A 27,500-nucleotide genomic window follows, 5' to 3' on the forward strand; every position below is an offset into this window, starting at 1 on the left:
GCACTGATACCTTCCATCTCTCTGCAGCCAGCTGATACCTTCCATCTCTCTGCAGCCAGCTGATACCTTCCATCTCTCTGCAGCCAGCTGATACCTTCCATCTCTCTGCAGCAAGCTGATACCTTCCATCTCTCTGCACTGATACCTTCCATCTCTCTGCAGCCAGCTGATACCTTCCATCTCTCTGCACTGATACCTTCCATCTCTCTGCACTGATACCTTCCATCTCTCTGCACTGATACCTTCCATCTCTCTGCAGCAAGCTGATACCTTCCATCTCTCTGCAGCAAGCTGATACCTTCCATCTCTCTGCAGCCAGCTGATACCTTCCATCTCTCTGCAGCCAGCTGATACCTTCCATCTCTCTGCATCCAGCTGATACCTTCCATCTCTCTGCATCCAGCTGATACCTTCCATCTCTCTGCACTGATACCTTCCATCTCTCTGCAGCAAGCTGATACCTTCCATCTCTCTGCAGCAAGCTGATACCTTCCATCTCTCTGCACTGATACCTTCCATCTCTCTGCACTGATACCTTCCATCTCTCTGCAGCCAGCTGATACCTTCCATCTCTCTGCAGCAAGCTGATACCTTCCATCTCTCTGCAGCCAGCTGATACCTTCCATCTCTCTGCAGCCAGCTGATACCTTCCATCTCTCTGCATCCAGCTGATACCTTCCATCTCTCTGCACTGATACCTTCCATCTCTCTGCAGCAAGCTGATACCTTCCATCTCTCTGCAGCAAGCTGATACCTTCCATCTCTCTGCACTGATACCTTCCATCTCTCTGCAGCCAGCTGATACCTTCCATCTCTCTGCAGCAAGCTGATACCTTCCATCTCTCTGCAGCAAGCTGATACCTTCCATCTCTCTGCAGCCAGCTGATACCTTCCATCTCTCTGCAGCCAGCTGATGTTGTCAGAGATGAGTAAACTACCTGGAAACCTCAAACATGGCCTGCCATTATCACCACCTACGAGGGTATTTAAGGTCTTTAAGGTTCACCTGAACTCAATGTTCAGTGGGTTCTCCACGTTCTATGATGTGTGTTAAAATGTTTACTGACCTCTTTTCCACGGTGGTCTTGAGTCTGTTGTTATCTCCCTCGCCCTCCCTCCTTACCTCTCCCCCTCCCTCCTTACCTCTACCCCTCCCTCCTTACCTCTACCCCTCCCTCCTTACCTCTCCCCCTACCCTTCCCTCCTTACCACCCCTCACTCCTTACCTCTCCCCCTCCTTATCTCTCCCGATCACCTCTCCCCCTCCTTACCTCTCCCCCTCCCCCTCACCTCTCCCTCCTTACCTCTCCCCCTCTCTCCTTACCTCCCCATCCCCCTCCCTCCTTACCTCTCCCCCTACCCCCTCCTTACCTCTCCCCTTACCCCTCCTTACCTCTCCCCCCCTCCCTCCTTACCTCTCCCCCTCCCTCCTTACGCCTCCCCATCCCTCCCTCCTGACCTCCCCCTCCCTCCCTCCTGACCTCTCCCCTCCCTCCTGACCTCTCCCCCTCCCTGCTGACCTCTCCCCCTCCCTGCTGACCTCTCCCCCTCCCTGCTGACCTCTCCCCCTCCCTCCTGACCTCTCCCCCTCCCTCCTCACCTCTCCCCTCCCTGCTGACCTCTCCCCCTCCCTCCTGACCTCTCCCCCTCCCTGCTGACCTCTCCCCCTCCCTCCTTACCTCTCCCCCTCCCTCCTTACCTCTCCCTCCTGACCTCTCCCCTCCCTCCTTACCTCTCCCCCTCCCTCCTGACCTCTCCCCCTCCCTCCTGACCTCTCCCCTCCCTGCTGACCTCTCCCCCTCCCTCCTTACCTCTCCCCCTCCCTCCTTACCTCTCCCCTTACCCATCCTTACCTCTCCCCTCCCCCTACCCCTCCATCCTGACCTCTCCCTCCTGACCTCTCCCTCTTACCTCTCCCCCTCCCTCCTTACCTCTCCCCCTCCCTCCTTACTTCTCCCCTCCCTCCTTACTTCTCCCTCACCCTCCTTACCTCTCCCTCTCCCTGCTGACCTCTCCCCCTCCCTCCTTACGCCTCCCCATCCCTCCCTCCTTACCTCTCCCCTCCCTCCTGACCTCTCCCCTTCCCTCCTTACCTCTCCCCCTCCCTGCTGACCTCTCCCCTCCCTCCTTACCTCTCCCCCTCCCCTGCTGACCTCTCCCCCTCACTCCTTACCTCTCCCCCTCCTTATCTCTCCCGATCACCTCTCCCCTCCCCTCACCTCTCCCCTCCCCATACCCCTCCCTCCTTACCTCTCCCCCTCCCTCCCTCCTTACCCCTCCCCTTACCCCTCCTTACCTCTCCCCTACCCCTCCCTCCTTACCTCTCCCCTCCCTCCTTACCTCTCCCTCTCCCTCCTTACGCCTCCCCATCCCTCCCTCCTTACCTCTCCCCTCCCTCCTGACCTCTCCCCCTCCCTCCTGACCTCTCCCCCTCCCTGCTGACCTCTCCCCTTCCCTCCTTACCTCTCCCCTCCCTCCTGACCTCTCCCCCTCCCTCCTCACCTCTCCCCCTCCCTCCTGACATCTCCCCCTCCCTGCTGACCTCTCCCCTCCCTCCTTACCTCTCCCCCTCCCTCCTTACCTCTCCCCCTCCCTCCTTACCTCTCCCTCCTGACCTCTCCCCCTCCCTCCTTACCTCTCCCCTCCCTCCTGACCTCTCCCCCTCCCTGCTGACCTCTCCCCCTCCCTGCTGACCTCTCCCCCTCCCTCCTTACCTCTCCCCCTCCCTCCTTACCTCTCCCCTTACCCATCCTTACCTCTCCCCTCCCCTACCCCTCCATCCTGACCTCTCCCTCCTGACCTCTCCCTCCTGACCTCTCCCTCTTACCTCTCCCCCCTCCTTACCTCTCCCTCACCCTCCTTACCTCTCCCTCTCCCTGCTGACCTCTCCCCCTCCCTCCTTACGCCTCCCCATCCCTCCCTCCTTACCTCTCCCCCCTCCTTACCTCTCCCTCTCCCTCCTTACCTCTCCCCCTCCCTCCTTACCTCTCCCCCTCCCCTTACCTCTCCCCCTCCCTCCTTACTTCTCCCTCACCCTCCTTACCTCTCCCCCTCCCTCCTTACGCCTCCCCATCCCTCCCTCCTTACCTCTCCCCTCCCTCCTGACCTCTCCCCCCCCTCCTTACCTCTCCCTCTCCCTCCTTACCTCTCCCCCTCCCTCCTTACCTCTCCCCCTCCCTCCTTACCTCTCCCCCTCCCTCCTTACTTCTCCCTCACCCTCCTTACCTCTCCCCCTCCCTCCTTACGCCTCCCCATCCCTCCCTCCTTACCTCTCCCCTCCCTCCTGACCTCTCCCCCTCCCTGCTGACCTCTCCCCTCCCTCCTTACCTCTCCCCTCCCTGCTGACCTCTCCCCCTCCCTGCTGACCTCTCCCCTCCCTCCTGACCTCTCCCCTCCCTCCTGACCTCTCCCCTCCCTGCTGACCTCTCCCCCTCCCTCCTGACCTCTCCCCTCCCTGCTGACCTCTCCCCCTCCCTGCTGACCTCTCCCCCTCCCTCCTTACCTCTCCCCCCCTCCTTACCTCTCCCCTCCCTCCTTACCTCTCCCCCCTGACCTCTCCCCCTCCCTCCTTACCTCTCCCCCTCCCTGCTGACCTCTCCCCTCCCTCCTGACCCCTCCCTCCTTACCTCTCCCCCTCCCTCCTTACCTCTCCCCTCCCTCCTTACCTCTCCCTCTCCCTCCTGACCTCTCCCCCTCCCTCCTGACCTCTCCCCTCCCTCCTGACCTCTCCCCCTCCCTCCTGACCTCTCCCTCCTTACCTCTCCCCCTCCCTCCTGACCTCTCCCTCCTGACCTCTCCCCTCCCTCCTGACCTCTCCCCTCCCCTCCCTCCTGACCTCTCCCCCTCCCTCCCTCCTGACCTCTCCCCCTCCCTCCCTCCTGACCTCTCCCTCCCCCTCCCTCCTGACCTCCCCCTCCCTGCTGACCTCTCCCCTCCCTCCTCACCTCTCCCCTCCCTCCCTCCTGACCTCTCCCCTCCCTCCTCACCTCTCCCCCTCCCTCCTGACCTCTCCCCTCCCTCCCTCCTGACCTCTCCCCTCCCTCCCTCCTGACCTCTCCCCCTCCCTCCCTCCTGACCTCTCCCTCCCCCTCCCTCCTGACCTCTCCCCTCCCTCCTGACCTCTCCCCCTCCCTGCTGACCTCTCCCCTCCCTGCTGACCTCTCCCCCTCCCTGCTTACCTCTCCCCCTCCCTGCTTACCTCTCCCTCCTGACCTCTCCCCCTCCCTCCTGACCTCTCCCCCCCCTCCTGACCTCTCCCCCTCCCTCCTTACCTCTCCCTCCTTACCTCTCCCCCTCCCTCCTGACCTCTCCCCCTCCCTCCCTCCTGACCTCTCCCCCTCCCTCCTTACCTCTCCCCCTCCCTCCTTACCTCTGTTCCACAGTGGTCTTGAGTTTGTCGTTCTCGCTCATCAGCGCTGCGGTCTCCGGTCCTCCGTGGGAGATCTTCTCATCGTCCGTCCCGTTGATGCTGGAGGCCTGGGTGGACGAGGGGGTCTCACGACCCGACTCCTGGAGGAAGGGGAGGACGAGGAGAATTTATCATGTCAGATACCAGAGGATGATTCTGTTTCATAGAGCTGAGTCAGACTCCTGACATCTGTAGTTAAACAGTCAGATAGTAACAGCTAGTTAGTACTGACCAGCTCTGAGACACAATGCAGTTATAGTAACAGCTAGTTAGTACTGACCAGCTCTGAAACACCATGTAGTTATAGTAACAGCTAGTTAGTACTGACCAGCTCTGAAACACCATGTAGTTATAGTAACAGCTAGTTAGTACTGACCAGCTCTGAAACACCATGTAGTTATAGTAACAGCTAGTTAGTACTGACCAGCTCTGAAAAACCATGTAGTTATAGTAACAGCTAGTTAGTACTGACCAGCTCTGAAACACCATGTAGTTATAGTAACAGCTAGTTAGTACTGACCAGCTCTGAAACACCATGTAGTTATAGTAACAGTCAGATAGTAACAGCTAGTTAGTACTGACCAGCTCTGAAACACCATGTAGTTATAGTAACAGCTAGTTAGTACTGACCAGCTCTGAAACACCATGTAGTTATAGTAACAGCTAGTTAGTACTGACCAGCTCTGAAACACCATGTAGTTATAGTAACAGTCAGATAGTAACAGCTAGTTAGTACTGACCAGCTCTGAAACACCATGTAGTTATAGTAACAGCTAGTTAGTACTGACCAGCTCTGAAACACCATGCAGTTATAGTAACAGCTAGTTAGTACTGACCAGCTCTGAAACACCATGTAGTTATAGTAACAGCTAGTTAGTACTGACCAGCTCTGAAACACCATGTAGTTATAGTAACAGTCAGATAGTAACAGCTAGTTAGTACTGACCAGCTCTGAAACACCATGTAGTTATAGTAACAGCTAGTTAGTACTGAGCAGCTCTGTAACACCATGTAGTTATAGTAACAGCTAGTTAGTACTGACCAGCTCTGAAACACCATGTAGTTATAGTAACAGTCAGATAGTAACAACTAGTTAGTACTGACCAGCTCTGAAACACCATGTAGTTATAGTAACAGCTAGTTAGTACTGACCAGCTCTGAAACACCATGCAGTTATAGTAACAGCTAGTTAGTACTGACCAGCTCTGAAACACCATGTAGTTATAGTAACAGCTAGTTAGTACTGACCAGCTCTGAAACACCATGCAGTTATAGTAACAGTCAGATAGTAACAACTAGTTAGTACTGACCAGCTCTGAAACACCATGCAGTTATAGTAACAGCTAGTTAGTACTGACCAGCTCTGAAACACCATGTAGTTATAGTAACAGTCAGATAGTAACAACTAGTTAGTACTGACCAGCTCTGAAACACCATGCAGTTATAGTAACAGCTAGTTAGTACTGACCAGCTCTGAAACACCATGTAGTTATAGTAACAGCTAGTTAGTACTGACCAGCTCTGAAACACCATGTAGTTATAGTAACAGCTAGTTAGTACTGACCAGCTCTGAAACACCATGTAGTTATAGTAACAGCTAGTTAGTACTGACCAGCTCTGAAATACCATGCAGTTATAGGCTACATCCCAATTGGCACCCTATTCCCTATATAGTGCACTACTATAGATCAGAGCCCTATTCCCTATATAGTGGTACTACTATAGACCAGAGCCCTATTCCCTATATAGTGGTACTACTATAGACCAGAGCCCTATTCCCTATATAGGGCACTACTTTAGACCAGAGCCCTATTCCCTATATAGGGCACTACTTTAGACCAGGGTCTATGGGGAATAGGGTGCCATTTGGGGCATGTCAATAGTAACAGAGAGTACTGAGCAGACCTGGCAGGCTAAGACTGGCTGGCTGGGTGAGAGGCCAGAAAAACACCTCTCAAACCACCCCTGAATCCCCAATGGCACCCTATTCCCTATATAGTCCACTACTTTTGGCCAGGGCCAATAGGGAATAGGGAGCCATTTGGGACACGGAGTTGTAACCGCCAAAATAACGGAAACACCAACATAAAGTGTCTTAAAATAGGGTGTTGATGGTGATAGAAAACACTGTCTCAGGCAGCGCTCCAGAATCTCCAATTAGTGTTCAATTGGGTTGTGTCCTGGTCTATAGTAGTACACCTATAGAGGGAATATGGCTCTGGTCTATAGTAGTACCACTATATAGGGAATAGGGCCCTGGTCTATAGTAGTACCACTATATAGGGAATAGGACTCTGGTCTATAGTAGTACCACTATATAGGAAATAGGGCCCTGGTCTATAGTAGTACCACTATATAGGGAATAGGGCTCTGGTCTATAGTAATACCACTATATAGGGAATAGGGCTCTGGTCTATAGTAGTACCACTATATAGGGAATAGGGCCCTGGTCTATAGTAGTTCACTATATAGGGAATAGGGCTCCGATCTATAGTAGTACCACTATATAGGGAATAGGGCTCTGGTCTATAGTAGTACCACTAGATAGGGAATAGGGCCCTGGTCTATAGTAGTACCACTATATAGGGAATAGGGCCCTGGTCTATAGTAGTACCACTATATAGGGAATAGGGCCCTGGTCTATAGTAGTACCACTATATAGGGAATAGGGCCCTGGTCTATAGTAGTACCACTATATAGGGAATAGGGTGCTATTTAGGACACAGACATCCTCTCCTCTCTCTGTGTTGCAAGGGTTTTATCAGGTAAACCAGCAATCTATTAATGAATAGAACCATCTCGGTTAACCCGGAACTAAAGTCTCACGTGATTGGTCAGCTGCTGGATTCATTTTTTGCTTCCATATCTGAGGGGATTAAGAGATGCTGGAACGAGGAGCTCCACCGTCTCTCAACAAATGACGGGGCCGAATGGCCCCTTCAGAAATGTGATAGATGTGATTTGTCCAAATAACCGGTGATGGAAAACCCCAAACACTGGAACTACTGCTACTCGTTAGCCCACGCATTCCCATTCCTTCCCCACAGATTCTAAAAGGTACCAGTTATGTTAGCGTAGCTCTGTCGAAGAGAGATTATACATCCCAAAACAACCAACTACTGCTACTCGTTAGCCCACGCATTCCCATTCCTTCCCCACAGATTCTAAAAGGTACCAGTTATGTTAGCGTAGCTCTGTCGAAGAGAGATTATACATCCCAAAACAACCAACTACTGCTAATTAATGAAGATATTATCATTACAGCCCAGTAGAGCACATATTAAATAATTATCTATGCAAATTTAAAATGAAAAAAAAAAACCTATTCAACTTTATCTAATAAATGGAGAGTAATAGACAGTAATAGAGTCCAGTTTCCTCTGAATATGAATGTGATTAAACCATCTGATGTCTGACCAAATAAAGAGAACACATGCTACGGTTGTCATTGGCGCTGGTCAAACGTAGTGGATAGGGTTCCATTTGGGCCTCAACCAATATATCCAGGGAGTTTAGGGGCTTAAATAGGGAGCGTACACAGTCAGAATACTAATGAGATGACATGTTAGAATACTAATGAGAGGACATGTTAGAATAGAACTAGCAGTCAGAATACTAATGAGAGGACATGTTAGAATAGAACTGACAGTCAGAATACTAATGAGAGGACATGTTAGAATAGAACTGACAGTCAGAATACTAATGAGAGGACATGTTAGAATAGAACTGACAGTCAGAATACTAATGAGAGGACATGTTAGAATACTAATGAGAGGACATGTTAGAATACTAATGAGAGGACATGTTAGAATACTAATGAGAGGACATGTTAGAATACTAATGAGAGGGCATGTTAGAATACTAATGAGAGGACATATTAGAATATTAATGAGAGGACATGTTAGAATACTAATGAGAGGACGTTAGAATACTAATGAGAGGACATGTTAGAATAGAACTGACAGTCAGAATACTAATGAGAGGACATGTCAGAATACTAATGAGAGGACATGTCAGAATACTAATGAGAGGACATGTCAGAATACTAATGAGAGGACATGTCAGAATACTAATGAGAGGACATGTTAGAATACTAATGAGAGGACATGTTAGAATACTAATGAGAGGACATGTTAGAATACTAATGAGAGGACATGTTAGAATACTAATGAGAGGACATGTTAGAATACTAATGAGAGGACATGTTAGAATACTAATGAGAGGACATGTTAGAATACTAATGAGAGGGCATGTTAGAATACTAATGAGAGGGCATGTTAGAATACTAATGAGAGGACATGTTAGAATACTAATGAGAGGATATGTTAGAATACTAATGAGAGGACATGTTAGAATAGAACTGACAGTCAGAATACTAATGAGAGGACATGTTAGAATACTAATGAGAGGACATGTTAGAATACTAATGAGAGGACATGTTAGAATACTAATGAGAGGACATGTTAGAATAGAACTGACAGTCAGAATACTAATGAGAGGACATGTTAGAATAGAACTGACAGTCAGAATACTAATGAGAGGACATGTTAGAATACTAATGATAGGACATGTTAGAATACTAATGAGAGGACATGTTAGAATAGAACTGACAGTCAGAATACTAATGAGAGGACATGTTAGAATAGAACTGACAGTCAGAATACTAATGAGAGGACATGTTAGAATAGAACTGACAGTCAGAATACTAATGAGAGGACATGTCAGAATACTAATGAGATGGCATGTCAGAATACTAATGAGATGACATGTTAGAATACTAATGAGAGGACATGTTAGAATACTAATGAGAGGGCATGTTAGAATACTAATGAGAGGACATGTTAGAATACTAATGAGAGGACATGTTAGAATACTAATGAGAGGATATGTTAGAATATTAATGAGAGGACATGTTAGAATACTAATGAGAGGACATGTTAGAATAGAACTGACAGTCAGAATACTAATGAGAGGACATGTCAGAATACTAATGAGAGGACATGTTAGAATACTAATGAGAGGACATGTTAGAATACTAATGAGAGGACATGTTAGAATACTAATGAGAGGACATGTTAGAATACTAATGAGAGGACATGTTAGAACAGAACTGACAGTCAGAATACTAATGAGAGGACATGTTAGAATACTAATGAGATGACATGTTAGAATACTAATGAGAGGACATGTTAGAATAGAACTAGCAGTCAGAATACTAATGAGAGGACATGTTAGAATACTAATGAGAGGACATGTTAGAATACTAATGATAGGACATGTTAGAATACTAATGAGAGGACATGTTAGAACAGAACTGACAGTCAGAATACTAATGAGAGGACATGTTAGAATACTAATGAGAGGACATGTTAGAACAGAACTGACAGTCAGAATACTAATGAGAGGACATGTCAGAATACTAATGAGAGGACATGTTAGAATACTAATGAGAGGACATGTTAGAATACTAATGAGAGGACATGTTAGAATACTAATGAGAGGACATGTTAGAATACTAATGAGAGGACATGTTAGAATACTAATGAGAGGACATGTTAGAACAGAACTGACAGTCAGAATACTAATGAGAGGACATGTTAGAATACTAATGAGATGACATGTTAGAATACTAATGAGAGGACATGTTAGAATAGAACTAGCAGTCAGAATACTAATGAGAGGACATGTTAGAATACTAATGAGAGGACATGTTAGAATAGAACTGACAGTCAGAATACTAATGAGAGGACATGTCAGAATACTAATGAGAGGACATGTTAGAATACTAATGAGAGGACATGTTAGAATACTAATGAGAGGACATGTTAGAATACTAATGAGAGGACATGTTAGAATACTAATGAGAGGACATGTTAGAATACTAATGAGAGGACATGTTAGAACAGAACTGACAGTCAGAATACTAATGAGAGGACATGTTAGAATACTAATGAGATGACATGTTAGAATACTAATGAGAGGACATGTTAGAATAGAACTAGCAGTCAGAATACTAATGAGAGGACATGTTAGAATACTAATGAGAGGACATGTTAGAATACTAATGATAGGACATGTTAGAATACTAATGAGAGGACATGTTAGAACAGAACTGACAGTCAGAATACTAATGAGAGGACATGTTAGAATACTAATGAGAGGACATGTTAGAACAGAACTGACAGTCAGAATACTAATGAGAGGACATGTTAGAACAGAACTGACAGTCAGAATACTAATGAGAGGACATGTTAGAATACTAATGAGAGGACATGTTAGAATACTAATGAGAGGACATGTTAGAATACTAATGAGAGGACATGTTAGAACAGAACTGACAGTCAGAATACTGTCCTCAGGCTGTTGATGAGATGATGTAACACAATCCAGCAGACTTTTTACAGCTCTGACCCGTCACATTACAGCCTCCCAGGGTAGATTATGTGTCTGTTTGGCGGCTGGCAGATGATAAGTGACTCCCTGTCACCTTTGACCCCCACACACCAAGTATCACTTTACTACACCTAGTCACTCATTACTGAGTGTGTGTATGCACAGTTGAAGTCGGAAGATAACATACACCTTAGTCTGTCTTAGGTCAGTTAGGATCACCACTTTATTTTAAGAATGTGAAATGTCAGAATAATAGTAGAGAATGATTTATTTCAGCTTTTATGACTTTCATCACATTCCTAGTGGGTCAGAAGTTTACATACACTCAATTAGTATTTGGTAGCATTGCCTTTAAATGGTTTAACTTGGGTCAAACGTTTCGGGCAGCCTTCCACAATAAGTTGGGTGAATTTTGGCCCATTCCTCCTGACAGAGCTGCTGTAACTGAGTCAGGTTTGTAGGCCTCCTTGCTCTCACATGCTTTTTCAGTTCTGCCCACACATTTTCTATGGGACTGAGGTCAGGGCTTTGTGATGGCCACTCCAATACCTTGACTTTGTTGTCCTTAAGTCATTTTGCCACAACTTTGGAAGTATGCTTGGTCATTGTCCATTTGGAAGACCCATTTGCAACCAAGCTTTAACTTCCTGACTGATGTCTTGAGATGTTGCTTCAATATATCCACATAATTGTCCTCCCTCATGATGCCATCTATTTTGTGAAGTGCACCAGTCCCTCCTGCAGCAAAGCACCCCCAACATGATGCTGCCTCCCCCGTGCTTCACGGTTGGGATGGTGTTCTTTGGCTTGCAAGCCTCCCCCTTGTTCCTCCAAACATAACGATGGTCATTATGGCCAAACAGTTCTATTTTTGTTTCATCAGACCAGAGGACATTTCTCCAAAAAGTACATTCTTTGTCCCCATGTGCAGTTGTAAACCGTAGTCTGGCTTTTTTATGGCGGTTTTGGAGCAGTGGCTTCTTCCTTGGTGAGCGGCCTTTCAGGTTATGTCGACTCGTTTTACTGTGGATATAGATACTTTTGCACCTGTTTCCTCCAGCATCTTCACAAGGTCCTTTGCTGTTGTACTGAGATTGATTTGCACTTTTCGACACCAAAATGCATTAATTTCTAGGAGACTGAATTCGTCTCCTTCCTGAGTGGTATGACGGCTGCGTGGTCCCATGGTGTTATTACTTGCGTACTATTGTTTGTACGTATGAACGTGGTACCTTCAGACGTTTGGAAATTGCTCCCAAAGATGAACCAGACTTGTGGAGGTCTACAAATCAAAAGAAATCAGCCTTGATGTCAAGAAAAGAGGCACTGAGTTTGAAGGTTGGCCTTGAAATACATCCACAGGTACACCTCCAATTGACTCAAATGATGTCAATTAGCCTATCAGAAGCTTCTAAAGTCATATCATCAAGCTGTTTATAGGCACAGTCAACTTAGTGTATGTAAACTTCTGACCCACTTGAATTGTGATACAGTGAATTATAAGTGAAATAATCTGTCTGTAAACAATAGTTGGAAAAATGACTCATGCACAATGTAAATGTCCTGACCGACTTGCCTAAACTATAGTTTGTTAACAAGACATTTGTGGAGTGGTTGAAAAAACGAGTTAATGACTCCAACCTATGTAAACTTCCGACTTCAACTGTATGTATCTGTGCACATGCGTGTGTGTGTGTTTGCGTGTGTGTGTTTCTGTGTGTGTGCGATTCACCTCTTCTTCACATGTTATAATGCGTGTGTGTGTGACCATGTGTCTGTGTGTGTTACCTGGGAATTGTTACTCGATGTCTCCATCTTCTCCTGTGACTTGTCCCTGGCCAGCTTCGCTGCTTCCTTCACTTCCTGGAACTTCTCAGCAAACTGAAACAAGATGAGAAAAATAAACAAGGAAAAAGATTGATTAATACAAGTTCAAATATAAAAACAAAAATCACTGGAGACAAGCGATGTGTGTGTGTCGCTTAATGATGATGTAATCACATGTCCCCAATGGAACCTGGTCTAAAGTAGTGCACCATCACCCCTATAGGCCTTAGTCAACAGTAGCGCACCATCACCCCTATAGGCCTTAGTCTAAAGTAGTGCACCATCACCCCTATAGGCCTTAGTCAACAGTAGTGCACCATCACCGCTATAGACCTTAGTCTAAAGTAGTGCACCATCACCCCTATAGACCTTAGTCAACAGTAGTGCACCATCACCCCTATAGGCCTTAGTCTAAAGTAGTGCACCATCACCCCTATAGACCTTAGTCTAAAGTAGTGCACCATCACCCCTATCGACCTTAGTCAACAGTAGTGCACCATCACCCCTATAGACCTTAGTCAACAGTAGTGCACCATCACCCCTGTAGGCCTTAGTCTAAAGTAGTGCACCATCACCCCTATAGACCTTAGTCAACAGTAGTGCACCATCACCCCTATAGACCTTAGTCTAAAGTAGTGCACCATCACCCCTATAGACCTTAGTCTAAAGTAGTGCACCATCACCCCTATAGACCTTAGTCTAAAGTAGTGCACCATCACCCCTATAGACCTTAGTCTAAAGTAGTGCACCATCACCCCTATAGGCCTTAGTCAACAGTAGTGCACCATCACCCCTATAGGCCTTAGTCTAAAGTAGTGCACCATCACCCCTATAGGCCTTAGTCAACAGTAGTGCACCATCACCGCTATAGACCTTAGTCTAAAGTAGTGCACCATCACCCCTATAGACCTTAGTCAACAGTAGTGCACCATCACCCCTATAGGCCTTAGTCTAAAGTAGTGCACCATCACCCCTATAGACCTTAGTCTAAAGTAGTGCACCATCACCCCTATAGACCTTAGTCAACAGTAGTGCACCATCACCCCTATAGACCTTAGTCAACAGTAGTGCACCATCACCCCTATAGGCCTCGTCAACAGTAGCGCACCATCACCCCTATAGACCTTAGTCTAAAGTAGTGCACCATCACCCCTATAGACCTTAGTCAACAGTAGTGCACCATCACCCCTATAGACCTTAGTCAACAGTAGTGCACCATCACCCCTATAGGCCTCGTCAACAGTAGTGCACCATCACCCCTATAGACCTTAGTCTAAAGTAGTGCACCATCACCCCTATAGACCTTAGTCTAAAGTAGTGCACCATCACCCCTATAGACCTTAGTCAACAGTAGTGCACCATCACCCCTATAGACCTTAGTCTAAAGTAGTGCACCATCACCCCTATAGACCTTAGTCTAAAGTAGTGCACCATCACCCCTATAGACCTTAGTCAACAGTAGTGCACCATCACCCCTATAGACCTTAGTCTAAAGTAGTGCACCATCACCCCTATAGACCTTAGTCAACAGTAGTGCACCATCACCCCTATAGACCTTAGTCAACAGTAGTGCACCATCACCCCTATAGGCCTCAGTCAACAGTAGTGCACCATCACCCCTATAGACCTTAGTCAACAGTAGTGCACCATCACCCCTATAGGCCTTAGTCTAAAGTAGTGCACCATCACCCCTATAGACCTTAGTCAACAGTAGTGCACCATCACCCCTATAGACCTTAGTCTAAAGTAGTGCACCATCACCCCTATAGGCCTTAGTCTAAAGTAGTGCACCATCACCCCTATAGGCCTCGTCAACAGTAGTGCACCATCACCCCTATAGACCTTAGTCTAAAGTAGTGCACCATCACCCCTATAGACCTTAGTCTAAAGTAGTGCACCATCACCCCTATAGACCTTAGTCTAAAGTAGTGCACCATCACCCCTATAGACCTTAGTCAACAGTAGTGCACCATCACCCCTATAGGCCTTAGTCTAAAGTAGTGCACCATCACCCCTATAGACCTTAGTCAACAGTAGTGCACCATCACCCCTATAGACCTTAGTCTAAAGTAGTGTACCATCACCCCTATAGGCCTTAGTCTAAAGTAGTGCACCATCACCCCTATAGACCTTAGTCAACAGTAGTGCACCATCACCCCTATAGACCTTAGTCTAAAGTAGTGCACCATCACCCCTATAGACGTTAGTCTAAAGTAGTGCACCATCACCCCTATAGGCCTTAGTCAACAGTAGCGCACCATCACCCCTATAGACCTTAGTCTAAAGTAGTGCACCATCACCCCTATAGGCCTTAGTCTAAAGTAGTGCACCATCACCCCTATAGGCCTTAGTCTAAAGTAGTGCACCATCACCCCTATAGGCCTTAGTCTAAAGTAGTGCACCATCACCCCTATAGGCCTTGGTCTAAAGTAGTGCACCATCACCCCTATAGACCTTAGTCTAAAGTAGTGCACCATCACCCCTATAGGTCTTAGTCTAAAGTAGTGCACCATCACCCCTATAGGCCTTAGTCTAAAGTAGTGCACCATCACCCCTATAGGCCTTAGTCTAAAGTAGTGCACCATCACCCCTATAGGCCTTAATCTAAAGTAGTGCACCATCACCCCTATAGGCCTTAGTCTAAAGTAGTGCACCATCACCCCTATAGGCCTTGGTCTAAAGTAGTGCACCATCACCCCTATAGACCTTAGTCTAAAGTAGTGCACCATCACCCCTATAGGTCTTAGTCTAAAGTAGTGCACCATCACCCCTATAGGCCTTAGTCTAAAGTAGTGCACCATCACCCCTATAGACCTTAGTCTAAAGTAGTGCACTATAAAGGGAATAGGGTGCCGTTTGGGATGTGGTGGAGATGAGGTGAGTTACTCTGACATGATGAGCTCAGGGACAAACTAGACTATCTACTATTTATTCATTGTAAAATATGTGAAGGATAAAATCCCATGAGATGATTAATCAACTCATATCCATGGTGGTTCCCAAACAACAACAACACATACTGGACCAAACAAACACAGAGGTAGTGACGGAATGGCTTTATGTTGCCGGTAGTGACGGAACAGCTATATCTTAACAGTAGTGATGGAATAGCTTTGTCTTTTTAAAATTGTAACAGAAAATCAATGAACCAATCAGTACCTTGGCCAGCTGCTGCTCGGAGGCAAACCCCAGTCCGAACACTGTGTTGGCTCTGCTGTCAGCCCATTGGCCAAACTTCTGGGAGGTCTTGGTGAAGGTCATGTTTGGGGTGATGGTGCTGTTGATGATCACCTGAAGGGAGACAGGAAATGACACGTTAGTAGGAGATGCGGTGGTGCCCCTGGAGCAGCTTGAGGGGGTACGTGCCTTGCTCAAGGGCACAACGGAAATACCTGGAGCAGCTTGAGGGGGTACGTGCCTTGCTCAAGGGCACAACGGAAATAACTGGAGCAGCTTGAGGGGGTACGGGCCTTGCTCAAGGGCACAACGGAAATACCTGGAGCAGCTTGAGGGGGTACGTGCCTTGCTCAAGGGCACAACGGAAATACCTGGAGCAGCTTGAGGGGGTACGTGCCTTGCTCAAGGGCACAACGGAAATACCTGGAGCAGCTTGAGGGGGTACGTGCCTTGCTCAAGGGCACAACGGAAATACCTGGAGCAGCTTGAGGGGGTACGTGCCTTGCTCAAGGGCACAACGGAAATACCTGGAGCAGCTTGAGGGGGTACGGGCCTTGCTCAAGGGCACAATGGAAATACCTGGAGCAGCTTGAGGGGGTACGTGCCTTGCTCAAGGGCACAACGGAAATACCTGGAGCAGCTTGAGGGGGTACGTGCCTTGCTCAAGGGCACAACGGAAATACCTGGAGCAGCTTGAGGGGGTACGGGCCTTGCTCAAGGGCACAACGGAAATACCTGGAGCAGCTTGAGGGGGTACGTGCCTTGCTCAAGGGCACAACGGAAATACCTGGAGCAGCTTGAGGGGGTACGTGCCCTTGCTCAAGGGCACAACGGAAATACCTGGAGAAGCTTGAGGGGGTACGGGCCTTGCTCAAGGGCACAACGGAAATACCTGGAGCAGCTTGAGGGGGTACGTGCCTTGCTCAAGGGCACAACGGAAATACCTGGAGCAGCTTGAGGGGGTACGTGCCTTGCTGGGCTACTGGGACATGGGAAAGGGTCAAAGCACAAACAGTTTGGGAAACCTCAGTTGGCAGCCAGTTTGGGAAACCTCAGTTGGCAGCCAGTTTGGGAAACCTCAATTGGCAGCCAGTTTGGGAAACCAGTTTGGGAAACCTCAGTTGGCAAACCAGTTTGGGAAACCTCAGTTGGCCACAGTTTTGCATGTGCACACCTGGGGTGTAATCATTAGTCCAAACACTAAAACAAGAGTTTCTATTGGACAAATTCAGGTAGGTCCCTCCCTATTTCATTCCATTTAATAAAGTTTTTGCAACAGAATAAGCCCCTGAAGTCCTTTGGTGTTCGCCAGGCATAATGGGACCCATCTCATCCAAAAAGTTGACTCCAGTTTGCCAAAAAGCACCTGGATGATCATCAAGACTCTTGGAAGACTGTTCTATGGACAGATGAGTCAAAAGTATAACTTTTTGGACGACATGGGTCCAATTATGCCTGGCGAAAACCAAACACTTCATTCCCCAGAACCGCATACCAACGGTCAAGCATGGTGGTGGTGTGATGGTTTGGGGTCAGCATGGTGATGGTGGTGTGGTGGTTTGGGGTCAGCATGGTGATGGTGGTGTGATGGTTTGGGGTCAGCATGGTGATGGTGGTGTGATGGTTTGGGGTCCAGCATGGTGATGGTGGTGTGATGGTTTGGGGTCCAGCATGGTGGTGGTGATGGTTTGGGGTCAGCATGGTGATGGTGGTGTGATGGTTTGGGGTCCAGCATGGTGATGGTGGTGTGGTGGTTTGGGGTCAGCATGGTGATGGTGGTGTGATGGTTTGGGGTCAGCATGGTGATGGTGGTGTGATGGTTTGGGGTCAGCATGGTGATGGTGGTGTGATGGTTTGGGGTCCAGCATGGTGATGGTGGTGTGGTGGTTTGGGGAGGCTTTGCTACCTCAGGATCTAAGCGACTTGCCTTTAATAGAAGGAACCGTGAATTCTGCTCTGTATCAGATCATTCTACAGGAGAACGTCAGGCCATCCGTTTGTGAGCTGAAACTGAAGCACAGCTGGGTCATGCAGCAAGACAACGATCCAAAACATCAAGTCTATATGAAAATGGCTAAAAAGCAAAACACATTTGAAGTTTTGGAACGGCCTAGTCAAAGTCCAGACCTAATCCCAACGGAGATGTCGTGGCAGGACTTGAAACGAGCAGGTCATGCTTAAAAACCCACAAACGGCGCCGAGTTACAGCAGTTCTGCATGGAAGAGTGGGCCAAAAGAATAACTCCACAGCGACGTGAGAGACTGATCAACTACAGGAAGCGTTTGGTTGGAGTCGTCGCAGATACAAGGTGAGAGACTGATCAACTACAGGAAGCGTTGGGTTGGAGTCGTCGCAGATACAAGGTGGGAGACTGATCAACTACAGGAAGCGTTGGGTTGGAGTCGTCGCAGATACAAGGTGGGAGACTGATCAACTACAGGAAGCGTTTGGTTGGAGTCGTCGCAGATACAAGGTGGGAGACTGATCAACTACAGGAAGCGTTGGGTTGGAGTCGTCGCAGATACAAGGTGGGAGACTGATCAACTACAGGAAGCGTTGGGTTGGAGTCGTCGCAGATACAAGGTGGGAGACTGATCAACTACAGGAAGCGTTGGGTTGGAGTCGTCGCAGATACAAGGTGGGAGACTGATCAACTACAGGAAGCGTTGGGTTGGAGTCGTCGCAGATACAAGGTGGGAGACTGATCAACTACAGGAAGCGTTGGGTTGGAGTCGTCGCAGATACAAGGTGAGAGACTGATCAACTACAGGAAGCATTGGGTTGGAGTCGTCGCAGATACAAGGTGGGAGACTGATCAACTACAGGAAGCGTTGGGTTGGAGTCGTCGCAGATACAAGGTGGGAGACTGATCAACTACAGGAAGCGTTGGGTTGGAGTCGTCGCAGATACAAGGTGGGAGACTGATCAACTACAGGAAGCGTTGGGTTGGAGTCGTCGCAGATACAAGGTGGGAGACTGATCAACTACAGGAAGCGTTGGGTTGGAGTCGTCGCAGATACAAGGTGAGAGACTGATCAACTACAGGAAGCGTTGGGTTGGAGTCGTCGCAGATACAAGGTGGGAGACTGATCAACTACAGGAAGCGTTGGGTTGGAGTCGTCGCAGATACAAGGTGGGAGACTGATCAACTACAGGAAGCGTTGGGTTGGAGTCGTCGCAGATACAAGGTGGGAGACTGATCAACTACAGGAAGCATTGGGTTGGAGTCGTCGCAGATACAAGGTGGAGCAACCAGTTACTGAGTGTCCTCGGGGGCAATTACTTTTACACACTGGGGCATTGACTGTTGCATAACCTTGTTCATCAAATTAATTAAATAAGTATGTAAATTGTTGTCTTATTTGTTCACTCAGGTTCCCTTTATCTAATATTAGGTTTTGGTTGAAGATCTGACAACATTCCAGTATTAAAAAAAATATGCAAAAGTAGAGAAAATTAGAAAGTGGGGCCAATATTTCTTTCACAACACTGTATTATATTACTTTTGGTTCTGGCTGGGACTGGACTGGGACTGGGACTGGGACTGGACTGGGACTGGGACTGGACTGGGACTGGTTCTGGGACTGGGACTGGTTCTGGACTGGGACTGGTTCTGGGACTGGGCTGGGACTGGGCTGGGACTGGGCTGGGACTGGACTGGGACTGGTTCTGGGACTGGGACTGGGACTGGGACTGGGGGACTGGACTGGACTGGACTGGGACTGGGACTGGACTGGGACTGGACTGGGACTGGACTGGGACTGGTTCTGGGACTGGACTGGACTGGGACTGGACTGGGACTGGACTGGGACTGGTTCTGGGACTGGACTGGGACTGGGACTGGACTGGGACTGGTTCTGGGACTGGGCTGGGACTGGGACTGGGCTGGCCAAGACAAACCTTATCCCACTGCGCAGAACAGCATGGGTCTGTGTTCTCCATGGAAAACATGAGCAGAAGTCCTATTGACAAATATAAAATATAGATTTCCCCCCCCCCCCACAAGGTTTTCAGTTTCCTGTTTGTTGTTGTTGACACAAGCCACAACTTATTTTGTTCTCAGTACATCTAAAATAAATCTTCTGGTACAAGATTCAGAAGTGAAGCTAACCGTTTAGCTTCTACAATACAACTCTGGCCAAAGATCAAGCTCTTATTCAGCATCAGAAATCAAAGTAAAAGTGAAATAACTCAATTGCTTTTTGGGCAAAAAAAACTAAAATAAACCCCACTTCTGTTAACAGACTCCATTCCCTTCTGAACTCCAGAGAAAGAGAGAAACATTTCCATAATAACACAATGACAAGAGAAAGAGCTGGAGGCTTTATGTAATCTGAAGAGGAACAGAGTAATATCAGGACCATTAGATTGGTTTCCTTCAGAGTCTCTGCTGCACGCACACACACACACACACACACACACTATGTCCAGTATGCACGTGTCCACACAGCCCACTGACCCCTATAATGGTCATTACGACTCCCAAGCCTGTATCCCAAAAAGGCACCCTATTCCCTATATAGTGCACTACTTTTCACCAGAGCCCTATAGAACTCTGGTCTAAAGTAGTGCACTATATAGGGAATAGGGAGTCATTTGGGACACAAGCCCTTCTCGGTTACAGTGTAGTCCAGCTGTTAAACTAGTAGCTGTTTAACAGGCCTGTTACTGTGGCATAATTACATGTATTAATAGTCTAATGATAGACTGTCTCCTAAATGGTCCTGAGGGCCCTGGTCTATAGTAGTACCACTATGACTTGAAATTCTGTGGCCAGGTTTTGTAACATTTTGTCACCCATTTTGTGGCCCAGTCTCCAAGGATTACTCTCCGCGCCGCCAGAGATATCAGCCACTGCATTGCACATTGCAAAAAAATACAAATAAACCTGCAACAGATTGACTAGTGAAATGCACAGTCGGCCCTCTGATTGGACCAGAAAACTGTCAATCAATGCAGGTCAGGTGACGTAGCGCAGTGCTTCTCAACGTGGGTCACGAGTATGAAACTGAATGGGAATTTTTTTATCCATATTTTAAATTGTCTACAGATACCACACACACACCTAAGCCTATTTGATCTGGTTTCCTACGGTATCGCACCAAATTAGTGTCTAAAAAAAACTCATCTGTGTTTCAGAATCAACTAGTTGCTCATCTTGACTGTTGACCAAGGACCAGTGATCGGCATTAGCTGCTCAAAGGAGGGCACGCAGATCCACACGAGTCTCCAGATGAGTCTCCACATGAGTCTCCAGATGAGTCTCCAGACAGCAGATCCAGATGAGTCTCCAGATGAGTCTTCAGACAGCAGATGCAGATGAGTCTCCAGACAGCAGATCCAGATGAGTCTCCAGATGAGTCTCCAGATGAGTCTCCAGATAGCAGATCCCGATGAGTCTCCAGATGAGTCTCCAGACAGCAGATCCAGATGAGTCTCCAGATGAGTCTCCAGACAGCAGATCCAGATGAGTCTCCAGACAGCAGATCCAGATGAGTCTCCAGACAACAGATCCAGATGAGTCTCCAGACAGCAGATCCAGATGAGTCTCCAGATGAGTCTCCAGACAGCAGATCCAGATGAGTCTCCAGACAGCAGATCCAGATGAGTCTCCAGACAGCCTATCCAGATGAGTCTCCAGATGAGTCTCCAGATGAGTCTCCAGATGAGTCTCCAGACTACAGATCCAGATGAGTCTCCAGACAGCAGATCCAGATGAGTCTCCAGACAGCAGATCCAGATGAGTCTCCAGACAACAGATCCAGATGAGTCTCCAGACAGCAGATCCAGATGAGTCTCCAGACAGCAGATCCAGATGAGTCTCCAGACAGCAGATCCAGATGAGTCTCCAGACAGCAGATCCAGATGAGTCTCCAGACAACAGCTCTTGTTTCATTTTCTCCAATATGCCTACGTTTAAATGACCCATAATTAAAGAAAGTTATCCATACAGTTTATCAATCCAGTACGGACACATCTCGGCCAGAACGATAACGTTAGTCTACCCAGCTAATTCATTGATCACGTTCATATTTCAGACAGACCTAGTTTGGCTGGTTACTGGCTGTATGTCTGAAGACAGCTGTAACATCACACTAGGAGAGGCAGGAGGATGAGGGCGGGCGGGCAGGCAGGCAGGCAGGCAGGCAGGCAGGCAGGCAAGGCAGGCAGGCAGGCAGGCAGGCCCTCCAAAGTGACAGGCAAGTTGCAGACAGACTGTGCTCTCCTTGTCTTTCCATCTCCACTGCATACAGGAAAGGTAGGGTGTATTATCCTGTTGGACCCCAGAGAAGTGACATCATATCCCTAGTTGATATTGGCTGCTAACATGAATGACTTCCATCTCAGAATGTAGTTTACGTCGGTGTTTATGGCTGCAATGACAGGATACATTTGGGCAGCGATTGTGGGGGTGGGGTGGGGGGTTGTGCACTGGGGTCGCGAACCACCCCTTTGGGGGTGGGGTGGGGGGTTGTGCACCGGGGTCGCGAACCACCCCTTTGGGGGTGGGGTGGGGGGGTTGTGCACCGGGGTCGCGAACCACCCCTTTGGGGGTGGGGTGGGGTAGGTTGCAGGTCAAAAAGTTTGAGAACAACAGAGCAAGCGAACAGATTGCTGATTTACAGCGATAGGATCTGGTGCAGCACAAATGTCATTTGGAGGGAGAGAGGATTGGCATAGTAAATACACATAGTAAATACACATAGTAAATACTCATAATAAATACTCATAATAAATACTCATAATAAATACTCATAGTAAATACTCATAGTAAATACACATAGTAAATACTCATAGTAAATACACATAGTAAATACACGTAGTAAATACTCATAATAAATACTCATAATAAATACTCATAGTAAATACTCATAATAAATACTCATAATAAATACTCATAGTAAATACACATAGTAAATACTCATAATAAATACATAGTAAATACTCATAATAAATACTCATAGTAAATACACATAGTAAATACAATAAATACTCATAATAAATACTACATAGTAAATACTCATAATAAATACTCATAATAAATACTCAATAAATACCTCATAATAAATACGCATAGTAAATACTCATAGTAAATACTCATAGTAAATACACATAAAATACACATAGTAAATACTCATAATAAATACTAGTAAATACATAATAAATACTCATAATAAATACTAATTGTAAATACTCATAGTAAAATAAATACTCATAGTAAATACACATAGTAAATACTCATAATAAATACTCATAATAAATACTCATAGTAAATACACATAGTAAATACTCATAATAAATACTCATAATAAATACTCATAATAAATACGCATAATAAATACGCATAGTAAATACGCATAGTAAATACACATAATAAATACACATAGTAAATACACATAGTAAATACTCATAGTAAATACGCATAGTAAATACTCATAGTAAATACACATAGTAAATACACATAGTAAATACACATAGTAAATACACATAGTAAATACACATAATAAATACTCATAGTAAATACACATAGTAAATACTCATTGTAAATACTCATAATAAATACGCATAGTAAATACGCATAGTAAATACTCATAGCAAATACTCAGGATATGAACTGTCATAGAAATACTCATAGAAATACTCAAATAAATACTCATAGTAAATACTCATAGCAAATACTCATAGTAAATACTCATAATAAATACTCAAAAATACCATAGTACTCATAGCAAATACTCATAGTAAATACTCATAGTAAATACTCATAGTAAATACTCATAATAAATACTCATAGTAAATACTCATAGTAAATACACATAGTAAATACGCAGCTCCACAAACTGTTTGGGGATCCAGGATATGAACTGTTGACCTTGAAGCTCAAACCGTTCTAGTTGGGACTCGACTCGAGACTCAAACCGTTCTAGTTGGGACTCGACTCGAGACTCTGACCTTGTGACTGGAATAATAGTGACTTGGGCCCACCTCTGGAAACCTCCACATGAAATGGAATCATATCACACACACACACACACACACACACACACACACACACACACACACACACACACACAAACAAAGAAAACATTCTTTGTCCCACTCTCTCTGTCTCCGAGCAGCACAGAGAACTGATCCCAACAATTAAGAGACAACACAAGACATGTTAATTACTATGCACCCCTTGTCTCATAGCAACATGGCCCTGCTCCAAAATTAGGACTAGGAATAACTGACAACTGCTGTCCTCCTCTCATTCTTCCTCGTCCTCTTCCTCCTCTCTCTCCCTCCCTCCCCATTATCACCAGTCTCCCTCTTTCCCCTCCATCTCTTCCTCAACCCCCATCTCTACCCCTCAACCCCCATCTCTACCCCTCAACCCCCTCTCTACCCCTCACCCTCCTGTCTCTCCCTCATCCTCCCGCCTCTCCCTCATCCTCCCGCCTCTCCCTCATCCTCCCGCCTCTCCCTCATCCTCCTGCCTCTCCCTCATCCTCCTGCCTCTCCCTCATCCTCCTGCCTCTCCCTCATCCTCCTGCCTCTCCCTCATTCTCCTGCCTCTCCCTCATTCTCCTGCCTCTCCCTCATCATCCTGTCTCTCCCTGCCTCCCCCTCACCCTCCTGCCTCTCCCTCATCATCCTGTCTCTCTCCTCCTCTCCCTCATCATCCTGTCTCTCTCCTCCTCTCCCTCATCCTCCTGCCTCTCCCTGCCTCTCCTTGCCTCTCCCTCATCCTCCTGCCTCTCCCTGTCTCTCCCTCATCCTCCTGCCTCTCCATGCATCTCCCTCATCATCCTGTCTCTCTCCTCCTCTCCCTGTCTCTCCCTCATCATCCTGTCTCTCTCCTCCTCTCCCTCATCCTCCTGCCTCTCCCTCATCCTCCTGCCTCTCCCTGCCTCTCCCTCATCATCCTGTCTCTCTCCTCCTCTCCCTGCCTCTCCCTCATCATCCTGTCTCTCTCCTCCTCTCCCTCATCCTCCTGCCTCTCCCTGCCTCTCCCTCATCATCCTGTCTCTCTCCTCCTCTCCCTGTCTCTCCCTCATCCTCCTGCCTCTCCCTGCCTCTCCCTCATCATCCTGTCTCTCTCCTCCTCTCCCTGTCTCTCCCTCATCCTCCTGCCTCTCCCTGCCTCTCCCTCATCATACTCTCTCTCCTCCTCTCCCTCATCCTCCTCCTCTCCCTGCCTCTCCCTCATCATCCTGTCTCTCTCCTCCTCTCCCTCATCCTCCTGCCTCTCCCTGCCTCTCCCTCATCCTCCTGCCTCTCCCTGCCTCTCCCTCATCATCCTGTCTCTCTCCTCCTCTCCCTGTCTCTCCCTCATCCTCCTGCCTCTCCCTGCCTCTCCCTCATCATCCTGTCTCTCTCCTCCTCTCCCTGTCTCTCCCTCATCCTCCTGCCTCTCCCTGCCTCTCCCTCATCATACTCTCTCTCCTCCTCTCCCTGTCTCTCCCTCATCCTCCTCCTCTCCCTGCCTCTCCCTCATCATCCTGTCTCTCTCCTCCTCTCCCTCATCCTCCTGCCTCTCCCTGCCTCTCCCTCATCATACTGTCTCTCTCCTCCTCTCCCTGTCTCTCCCTCATCCTCCTCCTCTTCATGCCTCTCCCTCATCATCCTGTCTCTCTCCTCCTCTTCCTGCCTCTCCCTCATCATCCTGTCTCTCTCCTCCTCTCCCTGCCTCTCCCTCATCCTCCTCCTCTCCCTGCCTCTCCCTCATCCTCCTCCTCTCCCTGCCTCTCCCTCATCCTCCTGCCTCTCCCTCCTTTTTATATTTCCCTCACCACCCCATCTCCCTCTCTACCGAGGAGCTAACACTTATCTTTTTTGCCAGAGCTCAGACCTCACAGAGAGACCTCACACCCTCACACCTCACTGAGAGCTCAGAACACTGTCCAAATCAGACATGCATGACAAATCCCCAGAGCTTTGTATTTCCAATAAAAGGCTCTGTAAAACACAACGTCAGACAAGAGAACTCAAAGAGACGGGGAGTTAGACAACAACCTTTACTGACATGCTTTAGAGACACAGCTCAGCTTGTTGTCAAGGTTATCTAGAGGTGACTGTTGCTAGGGGTCGAGGAAGACTTCTCTGAGAGGTCAACAAATTTGAAATTTGCATGTATGTTTTCTACACATGCACACAACCATCCTCCCCCTCCTATCCTCCTCCTCCTATTCCCCCCCCCTACCCTTCTATTCTCCCCCTCCTACCCTCCTATTCTCCCCCTCCTACCCTCCTATTCTCCCCCTCCTACCCCCTATGGTCCCTAGTCCCCTACGGTCCCCTACCCCCTATGGTCCCTAGTCCCCTACGGTCCCTGGTCCCCTACCCCCTATGGTCCCCGGTCCCCTACCCCTATGGTCCCTAGTCCCCTACGGTCCCTGGTCCCCTAACCCCTATGGTCCCTAGTCCTCTACGGTCCCCTACCCCTATGGTCCCTGGTCCTCTACCCCCTATGGTCCCTGGTCCCCTACGGTCCCTGGTCCCCTAACCCCTATGGTCCCTAGTCCCCTACGGTCCCTGGTCCCCTAACCCCTATGGTCCCTAGTCCTCTACGGTCCCTGGTCCCCTAACCCCTATGGTCCCTAGTCCTCTACGGTCCCCTACCCCCTATGGTCCCTGGTCCTCTACCCCCTATGGTCCCTAGTCCCCTACGGTCCCTGGTCCCCTAACCCCTATGGTCCCTAGTCCTCTATGGTCCCCTACCCCCTATGGTCCCTGGTCCTCTACCCCCTATGGTCCCTGGTCCCCTACGGTCCCTGGTCCCCTACCCCCTATGGTCCCTGGTCCCCTACCCCCTATGGTCCCTAGTCCCCTACGGTCCCCTACCCCCTATGGTCCCTAGTCCCCTACGGTCCCCTACCCCTATGGTCTCTAGTCCCCTACGGTCCCTGGTCCCCTACCCCTATGGTCCCTAGTCCCCTACGGTCCCTTACCCCCTATGGTCCCTAGTCCCCTACGGTCCCCTACCCCCTATGGTCCCTAGTCCCCTACGGTCCCTGGTCCCTATGGTCCCTAGTCCCCTACGGTCCCCTACCCCTACGGTCCCCTACCCCTATGGTCCCTGGTCCCCTACCCCCTACGGTCCCTGGTCCCCTACCCCCTACGGACCCTGGTCCCCTACGGACCCTGGTCCCCTACCCCCCCCTACGGTCCCTGGTCCCCTACCCCTACGGTCCCTGGTCCCCTACCCCCTACGGTCCCTGGTCCCCTGGTCCCTGGTTCCCTACCCCCTACGGTCCCTGGTCCCCTACCCCTACGGTCCCTGGTCCCCTACCCCCTACGGTCCCTGGTCCCCTACCCCCTACGGACCCTGGTCCCCTACCCCCTACGGACCCTGGTCCCCTAGGGTCCCCTACCCCCTATGGTCCCCTACGGTCCCTGGTCCCCTACGGTCCCCTACCCCCTATGGTCTCTAGTCCCCTACGGTCCCTGGTCCCCTACCCCTATGGTCTCTAGTCCCCTTACGGTCCCTGGTCCCCTACCCCCTATGGTCCCTGGTCCCCTATGGTCCCTGGTCCCCTACGGTCCCCTACGCCCTATGGTCCCCTACAGTCCCTGGTCCCCTACGGTCCCTGGTCCCCTACCCCTACGGTCCCTGGTCCCCTACGGTCCCCTACCCCCTATGGTCCTCTACGGTCCCTGGTCCCCTATGGTCCCTGGTCCCCTACGGTCCCCTACCCCCTATGGTCCCCT

The 27,500-nt window shown here is 48.5% G+C and overlaps 1 protein-coding gene across 3 annotated transcripts in view; it reads right to left on the reverse strand.

The window, feature by feature from the left end:
• Window positions 1-27,500, reverse strand: part of homer2 (homer scaffold protein 2) — a 129,243-nt gene that overhangs the window by 21,271 nt on the left and 80,472 nt on the right. For all 3 annotated transcript variants that reach the window (XM_065012435.1, XM_065012434.1, XM_065012433.1), the window contains exons 3-5: window positions 15,788-15,919; window positions 12,590-12,682; window positions 4,370-4,509 (exon numbers count right to left, since the gene is read on the reverse strand). In XM_065012435.1, the coding sequence (XP_064868507.1) occupies window positions 4,370-4,509; window positions 12,590-12,682; window positions 15,788-15,919 (365 nt within the window). The remainder of the gene's footprint in view (window positions 1-4,369; window positions 4,510-12,589; window positions 12,683-15,787; window positions 15,920-27,500) is intronic.

This window comes from Oncorhynchus nerka, linkage group LG27 (genome assembly GCF_034236695.1).
Source record: "Oncorhynchus nerka isolate Pitt River linkage group LG27, Oner_Uvic_2.0, whole genome shotgun sequence".
Classification (NCBI taxonomy): Eukaryota; Metazoa; Chordata; class Actinopteri; order Salmoniformes; family Salmonidae; genus Oncorhynchus; species Oncorhynchus nerka.